Source organism: Pseudonaja textilis, chromosome 9 (genome assembly GCF_049901715.1).
Source record: "Pseudonaja textilis isolate UNSWEBS1 chromosome 9, rPseTex1.2, whole genome shotgun sequence".
Taxonomy (NCBI): domain Eukaryota; kingdom Metazoa; phylum Chordata; class Lepidosauria; order Squamata; family Elapidae; genus Pseudonaja; species Pseudonaja textilis.
This window is the reverse complement of record NC_141998.1, coordinates 7,354,170-7,366,454: the sequence shown is the minus strand read 5'-3', so window position 1 is coordinate 7,366,454 and position 12,285 is coordinate 7,354,170. Positions and strand designations below refer to the sequence as shown.

The 12,285-nt window shown below is 42.5% G+C and overlaps 1 protein-coding gene across 1 annotated transcript; it reads left to right on the top strand.

Annotated features, from left to right (window-relative positions):
- Positions 1 to 235: 235 nt before the first annotated feature.
- NEFL (neurofilament light chain) lies at positions 236 to 7,205 on the top strand. The gene is made up of 4 exons (XM_026714967.2): positions 236 to 1,494; positions 3,999 to 4,123; positions 5,285 to 5,598; positions 6,633 to 7,205. Exons 1-4 carry the CDS (start codon positions 430 to 432, stop codon positions 6,794 to 6,796), a joined length of 1,668 nt encoding a protein of 555 aa, XP_026570752.1. The 5' UTR covers positions 236 to 429; the 3' UTR covers positions 6,797 to 7,205.
- Positions 7,206 to 12,285: the final 5,080 nt, after the last annotated feature.

The window sequence follows — 12,285 nt, the reverse complement described above, 5'->3', positions numbered from 1 at the left end:
TGGGGAACGAATTTTCCTGGAAGAAACGGCAGAAAGGCCTGGCTGTAAGGGGCGCCAGAGCGGCGCCCGGATTGCGCGGAGTGGAAGAGCATCTCTCACCCTCTAAAGAAGAGCGAGGCTCTGGATCGACGGATAGGTGGAGCTCCTGGTTTAGTGGAGGGTGGGGGAGGAGAGGATCTTCCAGGAGGAGCAAAGGAACCACCGGCCCGGGCAAAGGCTCCTCCTTCCTTGCGCAGCGCCGCTGCCTCCTCGGCGCTTGCCCGAGGGCTGGGTGGGGGCCCGTCTCGCCTGCATCAGAGGCTCCCCGGCTGTATAAATAGGAGCGGGCGGCAGCGCCCAGCCGCAGAGCGGTCTCCCTCGGCCAGGTGGCAGCTTCGCTTTCTCCCTCCTTCCCCTTCCCCGCCCATCAGGAACAGCCGAGCCGCTGCCATGAGTACCTTCGGCTACGAGACGTACTTCCCCTCCTACAAGCGGCGCTTCGTCGAGAGCGCGCCCCGAGTGCACCTCTCCAGCGTCCGGAGCAGCGGTGGCGGCGGTGGCTATGGAGCGGCTCGCTCGACTTACTCCAGCCTCTCGGCGCCCGTCTCCTCCGTCTCGGTCCGGCGCAGCTACACCTCGTCTTCCTCCTCCTTGCTCCTGCCGTCCTCGGTGGAAAGCCTGGACCTGACTCAAGTGGCGGCCATCAGCAACGACCTGAAAGCCATCCGCAGCCAGGAGAAAGCCCAGCTGCAGGACCTCAACGACCGCTTCGCCTGCTTCATCGAGCGCGTGCACGAGCTGGAGCAGCAGAACAAGGTGCTGGAGGCCGAGTTGATGGTGCTGCGGCAGAAGCACAGCGAGCCCTCCCGCTTCCGCTCCCTCTATGAGCAGGAGATCCGCGAGCTCCGCCTGGCCACCGAGGAGGCCAACCACGAGAAGCAGGCGCTGCAAGGCGAGCGCGAGAGCCTGGAGGAGACGCTGCGGGCTCTGCAGGCGCGCTACGAGGAAGAGGTGCTCAGCCGCGAGGATGCCGAGGGCCGCCTGCTGGAGGTGCGCAAAAGCGCCGACGAGGCGGCTCTGGCCCGCGCCGAGCTGGAGAAGCGCATCGACAGCCTGCTGGACGAGCTGGCTTTCCTCAAGAAGGTGCACGAAGAGGAGCTGGCCGAGCTGCAGGCCCAGATCCAGTACGCTCACCTCTCCGTCGAGATGGACGTCTCGGCCAAGCCCGACCTCTCCTCTGCCCTGCGCGACATCCGCTCCCAGTACGAGAAGCTGGCGGCGCGCAACATGCAGAACGCCGAGGAGTGGTTCCGCAGCCGCTTCACCGTCCTCACCGAGAGCGCTGCCAAGAACACCGACGCCGTCCGCGCCGCCAAGGACGAGGTCTCCGAGAGCCGCCGCCTCCTGAAGGCCAAGACCCTGGAGATCGAGGCCACCCGCGGCATGAACGAAGCCCTCGAGAAGCAGCTGCAGGAGCTGGAGGAGAAGCAGAACGCCGATCTCTCCGCCCTACAGGTGGGGCGGGCTCGGGGATGGGCTGTTGTCTCTCCCTTCGCGGCCACCGGGTGGGGTGGGGAGCTGTTTGTCGAGAGAAGCCGCGTCCCCGCGACTGACGCAGCCGTTCCCCCTGCGCTTGACGCCACTCGGTTGCTCTCCCAAAACCGACGGGGATTCCTGAACTTTCCATCCACCTTCTTCCCCCCTCCCGCCTTGCTTTCAGACCCCCCCCCCATCCAACTTCGGGGAACCCCTGCAACAGAAAGCGTGATTGACAGCTGCGCTTTCTTTCGCTCCAGCGACAGAAGGCGCAGTTTTTATTCCGCTTCGGTGTAACTGGTGCAGCAAGTTGGGGGAGGCGCAAGGCTTGCTTTGATCCAAAGTGCCTTCGGTGTGGCTTCGGTTGTGCAGGCACCTAATTGTGCTGGGGCATCCCCCGCCCCCACACCCACCCACCAAGGAATACGGAATGGTAATCTCCCCATTGCAGCTTTCCATTCTTTTTCTTTTCTGACAAAAGAGGAAAAGATGGAATCGCGGCGCAGCGACTTTTAGCGGTAGCTCTAGGGAGCTGTCCAAATGGAAGCGCTTGTCTTCTTCCTTAAAGCTCTACTGAGGATAAGCGGGATGCTGTGGGATTCTAGGTTTTTTCTTGGTTTTTTCTTTTTCTTGCAGAAACTAGGTAACATTAGCAGTGTTGATGCAAAAAAGAGAGAGAGAGAGAACAAGAGAGCAAGTAGCTAGTTCTTGCTAGCTACTAGGGCTCACTTCTGAGTCGTGTCACAGACCACAAGCTAGTTAAAGTTGGGCAGAGTGCCCACATCTACTCTTAAAGAGGCGGAGAAGGGTTAAGAAGATAAGATTTGTGGTATCTTAGCTTAGCTAAGCTTTTCAGCTTTCAACTCTTGAACACGATTGTGTCTGTGCAGAAGGATTAACAGAGGGCAGATTTTCCAAACCATTTCTGTGTTTTACCACAGCGCTACATTTTAGAAACTGTTTAGTGTAGAGGTGGAATATAGCTGGACTCCTTACAATCTGCTGGGCAGAAAAGGAAAAAAGGAGTTTCACCACAAATATCCAATTAAGTGGCAATATTCACTATAGCTAAATTCCCTCCCAAAATTCTTGCTAGGTGACTCCAAACTGAGAGTTAGTATAATCAGAGAATATATGTAGCCGGGTTGATTGTAAGTTGCTTTAAAGTTATGCATATGAGGTCAAACTTGCTTGGTGGTCCCAATAACTGTGTCACATCCTGCAAAAGCTGTTTTGTGACCTTTGAATGCAACAGACAACTGCAGCAGTTTCTAGGCAGACAATGGTGCAATGCACCAACATGCTCCAGAAGTCTCTGCCCACCTCTGCCACACCCAGATTAACATAGGAGCTGTTCAGCGTCTGAGGTGCTGAAATGGATGGCTACTTGTTATTAGCCATAACAACCATATATGCAGTAGCTGTATCCTTCTAAATGGAAAGGGAACTGTTATGAATAGGACCAACAGAGCTATGTTTTTGAATAGTTATATACAAATGACAACTAATATTGACAATCCTTGCCTTTTAATCTATGCAGAATAAGCTTAGCTATAAAACTCACTTCAATTGAACCACCTTTCCATTAATTCTGATTAATATGAACTTACCAACAGCTCAAATTAGACTGAGTGGTATGCTTAGCTGTAATCACACATGCTGAACTTTTAATAGCTAGTTTGTACAACTTGCTAAGTTTCAAACATCTAACCAAAATTAACATTAATCAAAACATTAACATTAATTAACATTAATCAAAATCAGCATATTTTCTAAATATTACCATTAGGCCTATATCTTATTTTCAAAGTATATTGTCTGGATATAATTATTAAGCAGAAATACCTTGCCTTGAGATGGTCTGGTTATAGATACATTTATTATAAACCTTCAGTATTATAGATACTGATGCGAGAAATTCCAATCAATTTGATAAATGGCACTTCTAAATGGACATGTCTGGCATTAGCCCTGCCTGTCATCTTAAATAATTTATGAGTTTGAATTGAAGGTTAGTTCAATTCTTAACACAGGAATTTTAACAGCCTTGTTAAAGAAAATGATGATTTATAGCTATAGATTGGATTCTGGCTTAAAATAGAACCATTACATTAATTGGTGCTTAAGTTAAGAAATATTAACATCTCATTGAATTTGGGAAACTTACTCTTAATTTGGGCATATGTTAACAGTTGTCCTGGCTTGCCTACCATCTAAATTATTTACCATGTTTTACTAAATATAATGAACCAAAAACTATGACTTTTGAGAAGTATATTTTGGTCTAAGAGTCAGAGCTCTTAGAGAGTTAAAATATATGCAATCTAGGAATGAAATCAGAATATAGGAAAGTGAGGTTTGGATATTCCAGATAAACCCTTCCACTGAAGTGGAGTTAAACATGGCAAAAATCAGTAAAAATATTTGAGCTTTGCAGAGCTAAGTGAGATTATATATTTAACCATTGCTTTTCCCCCCAACAGGATACAGTTAATAAATTAGAAAATGAACTGAGAACCACAAAAAGTGAAATGGCTCGGTATCTGAAGGAATACCAGGATCTCCTGAATGTGAAAATGGCTCTGGATATTGAAATTGCAGCATATAGGTAACTCCTAAAGAAAGGAATGAGCTGAGAAGCACAAATACATTTCATTTCACTTTGAGAAAACAAGTATTTCCTATTGACTGCATTAACTTGCTTCTGAATTAACCAATTTCTTGAGTTCATAAGATACTTTTAGTTGACCTTCTTTAATTATCCTTGTTAAGCCAGTATGTACTGGGAGTGTAGGTTTGGTTTCCCAGTCTTTTTCTTCCCCAATAGTTTGAAAATAATTTATAAATCACATTCAGAGAAAACTTTTGATCTGCTTAGTGTGTGATGACAAGCTATATATCAGTGAATTGGACTATGCACTATATGGAATGATACTTGAATGCTCAAGAGTGACAATATATATATAAATGTTTTTGCTGCAAAGCAGTTTCAGACTATAAGCATGGAAGATGTGAGAGGCCGTTTGCCTTGGTTTCGTATTATCAGATGAATGCTGAGAGATATTATGCAATATAGTATGATAGAAATGTAGTATATGGCAAATAGTCTCCTACTTTCACCAAAGAAAATGCAAAATTTAAGATTATAGTATTACAGACATTCCCAAGAAATTTCTTGTTTGACTAACATCCCCATCAGAGTTGGGGCTAACCATGCATTAAACCAGGAAGTTATAACTACCAGCATTTCTATTTGTACAGGGTTGATGCATAGATTTAATGCTTTTGAACTTTTTTCTTGCTCGGATAATTGGAGAAGGGGCTGCCTAACCATTCAAAAGACACAAGCACAATATTTAATCTTCACTGCACTGTATTGCAAAGGTCCCATTTCATTCCCAGAATCAGATTCTTCCTTGTCTTTGGGAAAGAGAAATAAAAGACTATCCGAGGCTGAAAAATTATTTATATTTTGAGCTGGAATCTTAAGATATACTTTTAGATTATTGGTAAATACATTTCAAAGAAGTGAAGGGCCCTGTTACTTGGCTCTAACTATTAGCTGATTCATCATCATGGCAGCTGTTCATGCTTATTTATGCTGTGGATGTTTTTATTGTTGTATTGCCTTTTAAATGGCTTTAGAATTTTAGAATTGTAAGCCATTTAGATTTACTTGGTTGAGTTGGGTGGCTATAGAAAATGAAGGAATAATGAAGGAAGGAAGGAATAATGGTGTCAGTGAAGAAGTGTGCCTTTTATGTTCTAGAAAACTGCTGGAAGGTGAAGAGACTCGGCTCAGTTTCACAAGCGTGGGAAACATAAGCAGTGGCTATATGCAGAGTGCTGCAACCTTTGGGAGATCGGCCTACGGAGGTTTACAAAGCAGCTCCTACTTAATGTCAGCTCGTTCCTTCCCTGCCTATTATTCGAGCCATGTGCAAGAAGAACAGATAGATGTCGAGGAGACGATTGAGGCAACTAAAATGGAAGAGGCCAAAGAAACTCCCCCTTCAGAAGGAGAGGAAGAGGGGGAAGGTGAGGGAGAAGGAGAAGAAGGAGAAGAAGGAGAGGAAGAAGAAGGTACTTTTGTGCAGAAAAAAATATATATTCTGAAATTGATTGGGTTACATTCACCAAGTGTAAAGTAAATACTTGAAATCAAGGGTGCATAGCATTAGGGAGTTTGACTCATTTATTTTACCATGTCAACTCTAGCTACACATATAGTGGGATCGAAACTTTTCCCAAACTTGGGGATGGATGAAGCTTGAATTCAAGGTTTGGCATCATCTTTAAGGTTGTAATCTACCTCTGAATCCACAGTGATAAATTTCTTAGAGCCATGATCTTTTTTGTTCTTTTCTTTCACATTTTTATTTCATAAATCTCCCATGCAGTGATTTAAAATAGAAGATGAGATAATTGGGCAAGATTGCCAAATGATTGAAATCTTTAAATTGGGTATTTTAATTGGTAGTTTTGTTTTTCTCTTCAAAATGCATGTCAAGATTTATTGTGTAGATTGCTATTGACTGACATGCATAGCTCTGCTCATTTGACTAGAATTAATCAAAGGAGCAAATAACACTACTATCAGTTATTGAAACTATGAGGATAAATACGTATTTATTTTGCTGAATACATATTTTTCTGTCATGTGCTACCATTGCTTTGATCAAAGCAAGCAAGCACTGAATTAGTCATTTTTGAAGAATTTTGCTGCAGATCAAAGTTTATTGGTTGATACCTTGCCTTTTTCAAGTACAAATAACAAATGATAGCCAACATTTCTAACTTTGTATTCAAAGGTTTTTGAATGGTGTGTAGCCTACTGATCTCACCAGGACAAATCCCTTTCCATGTGCAGTTTAGAAGCTAGAAAGAATTCTGTGTATTACAGCCCAGTTTTAACTTAAATTATGAACAAAGTTAGCTTGAGCATGTTGTATTTTAAGAGCTTCATTAACCATTTAAAAGATATTATATTGCTTATCTTTTCAATGGGTTTGAACCAAGTTTGGTCCTGATTATTCTCAAGTTATTCTAGAATGGGAACCAGACCACATGCTGTAATCTTCCATCCCAAATTTTGTCTTATTTCTCTTTTTATTTAGAAGCTAAGGAAGAAACTGAAGAAGGCGAGGAGGAAGGTGGAGAAGGTGAAGGAGAGGAAGAAGAAGAGGCTGAGGAAGCAGAAGAGGGAGATAAAAAGGAAGAGGAAGATGAACAAGAAAAATCTAGCGGAGAAGAAACTCCAAAGCAGCAGAAGAAGGATTGATCTGAATCAACTTGTGTGCTGGTTTCCCAGATAGCGAGCTAGAATTGCAACACCATGTATTTAAATTCCAAATATGTTATTGTGTTTAAATAATTTAATTATTTATCCGTCCTTTTTCTTTTTCCTTTTTCTGATGCAAAGTAACCCGAATGCTTGCAGAGTGTCAGGCTGGCTTACCGCCAAACCATGCATGGTATATTCTTATGAGCCCCACATCAATGTGCAATTGGGCTGATTTCAAACCTTAATGTCTGAGGGGAAAATAATAAATTAAGAGAGATGGAATTTATTAGCGGGGTGGGGGAAAAATACATCTCAGGTTAGACTTGTTCTGGAAACCATGAATGGGAAAAACAATGAAATCTGTTCAATCAAGCTGGTCAATAAAGTTACAGAGCTGCATATACAACTTTCAGTTTTAAGTATTTCTTGACTAATTCCAAAAGGGTGCCTGAAATATTTATAATACATTCCCTATCAAATAAGGTAGTGATTGTGATATGGACCACATGGTTCCATTGGTGGCTTTCCATAATAAGGGATGAACCAGAAACAAGGAAAGACAGGATACTATTGGTCCACCAAACTTGTGGGAAGAGTTTGGGTCAAGGTCTCTCATAGAACCTATCTCGAGAGGATTGTTAGGATAAATAGATTAAAGCAGGGGTCAGAGTTGAAGTCCACAAGTCTTAAAGTGGCCAAGGTTGGAGACCCCTTGTTTGCCAACCTGAGCTGAAACGACAAGATATAAATATTAAAACCCAACTATAATAATTTCACCAGATACAGCCTTTAGTATCTTCAGAAAACAAAACTGGAATAGTCTCCAAAAGTGAAGTTAACTCAGCTTGAAGTATATTCAGATGAGATATTTGCTGAGTTCACACAATATGGTTATGTAGTTCATGAGACCATGATGTATGAACTATCAATCAGAAAGGGGTTTGATTGAATTCTAAAGGACCCCACAGGTTTCTCTTGTGTTATGCAAACACTAAAATAGGTCAGTGATGGGAAAGATCTTCAAACCTTAGCTAGTCTGGCCTTCAAGAAAAAGTCTCGTCATTATAGGATTCCATGTTCAGCCTTGACAGCTCAACCTGACCCCAGCACATGGCTACTTTTGCCTCTCCACCCAATAGGAAAAAGATCAATGATGTAAAGTTCTCCCGGGATTCTCCTAGTACAAGGGTTCATGCGGTGCTAATATGACTGAAGAGTATAAAGACTACTATCAGAATACAACACTATTATAAGCTAAAGTACATAAACAGAGGAAGCCCCATTCCATTCCAGCACTGAAGATGGTTAGAAACCAGAAAACTTAGAGTTCTAGTCCCACTTTAGGCATGAAAGCCAACTAGGTGACTCTAGACCAATCCCAAGGAGATTATGAGTTCTAGTCCCACTTTAGGCATGAAAGCCAACTAGGTGACTCTAGACCAATCCCAAGGAGATTATGAGTTCTAGTCCCACCATAAGCATGAAAGTTGACTGGGTGACTGGGCCAATCACCAGGAGATTGTGAGTTCTAGTCCAGCCTTAGGCATGAAAACTGGCTGGGAGACTTTGGGCTAATTATTTTCTCTCAGTCTAACCCAACTCACAGGGTTGTTGGGGAAAATAGGAGGAGAAAGGAGCATTAGGTATGTTTGTTATCTTGAGTTATTTGTAAAAATAATACAGGTGGGATAAAAATAAATACATAAATGACATCCAAATGAGATGTCTGCATAAAAACAACCAAGCTCAGAGAGTACCAAGAACTCCACGGATTATATATTTTCCCAGAACTGCTGAAAAAAACCAGGTTGACTTAAATTATGCAAATGTAAGCAAGTCCTTGTGTTCAACACTTTCAGAGTGAAAAAAGATTGTGCCGGAGCCAAACTGATGTGATGCTTAATGAAATTCTGAAGATAATGCCTCAAGGGCATATTAGAACACTTTGCAAAGCACAAAAAAATAGCAAAATGATAAATTAGGAAAAACAGTTAGATATTTATTTTTTTATTAATTTGACAGTATTTCTAATCCACTCCAATACAAAATGATCCGGGATCCTGAAATAATACTTGCTAAGAAACGGGTGCAGGGAGACAGGAAGAAAAAAAAACTAGGGCAGGACAGAACTTTCCATCTTCCAAATTCTATTGATCAGAGTTCCCAGAAGGTTTTGTCTTTGTTTATGCTGGTTAGGACTGATGGGATTTGAAGTCCACTATATGGCACCCTTGCATTAACCATGGGGGGAAAAAAAGGCTTGCCTTTGGGACATAGATTATTTATTGCCTTCCTACGATGTTCAGAGTTTACATATGTCAAATCCTTAATATTTTCTTTTCATATTTGTAGCCAAGATTTTATTCTTTCAGTTTTATTTACATGTGCAGAAGAAGAGGCTGATGGACACAAGTATCAACTGAAGCACTGTGGAATTGTGTTGGTGTCACGGCTATTGTGTATATGTACAACATTGCTTTCCTTTACCTGACTTGAAAAGAAGACGTGAAATACAGATAATCCTTGACTTATGATCACAATGTGGACCACAATTTCTGTTGCTAAGCAAGGTGAAGTGTCTGATTTTATGACTTTTTTTTGGCCATGTTAAGTAAATCAGTGCAGTTGTTAAGTGAACCATGAAATTGTTCAGCAAATCTGGCTTCCCCCATTGATTTTTCTTGTCAGAAGCCAGCTGGGGAAGTTCACATATGATGACCGCACGAACCTTGGATGGTGCAACCCAACATGCCAGTTGCCAATACCTGAATTTTTATCATGTGACTGTGGGGAAGCTGCAATGGTTGCAACTGTGAGGACCAGTCATAAATCACTTTTTTTCCATGCTGTTGTAACTTTGAATGGTTGCAAATCTAGGATTACCTGTATGTAAATAGCAATGAGGGAAGAAGGAAAAAAGAAAAGAAAAAAGAAAGTGGTGGTCAGCCGCCACTTTCATTAAACATATCCTGTTTTGAGTTTCTTTAACTTCTTTTCTTTAAGGTGATTTCATTGTTTTCACTCATAAGCTTTAAAGCAGGGGTATGCACCCTTGGCAAATGTAAGACCCTGTGCACTTTAGTGCCCAGAATTCTGGAAGTTGAAGTGCATGGTTCATAAAGTTGGATACCTGTACTCTAAAGTATAGGAAATCAAATCACATTACACATTGTGAGAAAATCAAACATACAGCTTCCAATTTTAGTTCACATGCAATACTAGAAACAAATCAATTATACAGAACCTCCAGATCTCTTTAACTCAGGGACAGACAACTTAAGGACTCAACTTATTGGACTCAAGATCTTAATGACTCGTTGTTGGCCATAATGGTTGTGTTTAGTGAGGGCTGAAACAGACACCCAAATGTTTAGCAGAATCTTTTTTTCATCTTTTACCGCTTAAGCTATTGACCAATCACTGAAAAACAACACTAAATATTGGCTTAGAAAGTCAATACTGTAAATGCCAACCAATTTTCGATCAACCTGAATTTTTTCTTGTAATTTGTTCATGTCTTCCCCAAATCCAGTTCTTGCATTCATTTGCTTGAAAGAACAGATTCTTTATTTAGAAGTATGTTCCCCTTGAATTCAGTGCAAATAGTGCATGGGAGAAACCATAGTCTCTGTATCAAATATAACAATAATTTTTCCTTTCCTGTTTCTTTTACAAGCTCCCTGTGACTTTTGTGAAAACAATACTATAAACCAGGGGTTGCCAACCTTTTGGACCTCAGGGACCACCAAACTCATAATTTTAAATCCTGCGGACCAGAGACCCTGGGAAAATCCCCCCAAAAAGTCTGCAGAAAAATTGCCCACCCCATTATCCTACGGATTGATCATTCTTTATTTGGGATTGCAGGATACCATCTCCAGCTCTGTTCTTGGGGAGAGAGAGAGAGAGAGAGAGAGAGAGAGAGACTGGCTTTTGGTTTCATGCAAGGAGAGCAGCAGAAGCAGCAGAAGTCTTTCTTTCCCCCAAACTCCACCAGAAATGAGTCTTTTCCAGTGCAGCCTCTTGGAGCAGGAGGCCTTGCAGGGTCCCAAAGACTCATTTCTGGTGGAGTTTGGGGGAGAGAAAGAAAGACTTTTGCTGCTTTCCTCATGTGCAGCCAAAAGAAGAAGAAGAAAGAAGCAGAAAGAAGCAGCCCTGTGGCCAGACAAGGTGCATGGGGCGAGTGGGGCAAATTCCCCCCCTGCCTTTTTCCCCCTCCCCTCACTATCTCATGTTGTTCGCAATGCAAGTGACGCAAGCCTTGTCTTCCCATGGGCCATGTGGGTGGCGCAGCCTTGTGTTCCTATGCAACCTGGATTAATAGCTTGGGGGGGGGGCGTGCTTTGGGGGGACATTTCTTTGTGGACATCAAAATTTTCTTGTGGACCACCAGTAACCCCCCCAGCCCACTGGTTGTGACCACTGCTATAAACTGAAGGAAAGCTACACATCTAAAACAGAGGATAACCCAGGATTGTTTTTTCCCCTGATGCAACTATTAGTCACTAGGAATATCCATTATGTTTATGAACTCTGGAGTTGGACCAGGTTTTTTTTTTTTTTGACGCATTGCAACAAAAGAGAGGAGGAATGCAGGCAACTTCCAAGGAGTAGGAAACTAACAACAGCAATAAAAAGGGGCTACCTTGTTGGCTGTTCAAAGAGCTACTTAGCAACTGGGAGTGGGGAGGAATTTACATTAAGGTCATTTTTTCCCTTCTTCATCCCATTTTGATTTATATGTCCGTCTCTCCTGGCAACTGGGTAGTTTACAAATGGTTAAAGACCTTAAAGACAAGAAAAGCAGTAATTAACAAAAATGAAGAATAGATGACGAGAAGGGCAAAACTGGATGGAAGTAAAAGAGGTCAATACCAGCCTTCAAGATTTTCTCCCTTTGCTTTGCATCTTTCGGCTGTCATAAGTAACGGGGGAGGAGGTGGGAAGATTATGGGAAGTGAGCTGGAGGTGTTACAAACTGAATTGTATAAACTGGGGGTGGGGGGGATACATTCTTGCTTAGGTTTCTATTCCTTGCTTTCTCTTCTATGCTATGTGCAGCTGCAAACCTTTATCAAAATATGCCAAGGTCAACAGACAGAAGCCTCATCATCACCTGGAGATGCCCACATGATGATATTCACAACTTTTAATTGGAAGAACCATTTGAACTATTGGGGGTGGGAACATTGCCATACTTTGTATATGTGATTTACGCGACCATTTTCTCAGATTCAGAACTCTTTTGTTGCTACCACTGGATTTCCAATAAAAGATATCTTTTCTCTAATTAAAAGAGTCTAAGTATTTCTTTCTTGGATTTTGAATGGAGCACCAGCTGACAGTCAACCTACACAGTTGAAATGGAGCTTTAGTCACCTTTCTCAAAGGACTAGATGAAGAGCAAGGTCTACAAGACTCTTCAAAACACCAGTAGAGTGAGGGATCTTTGGGGTCTTGAGGTGGGAACTTCATTCCAGAGAGCA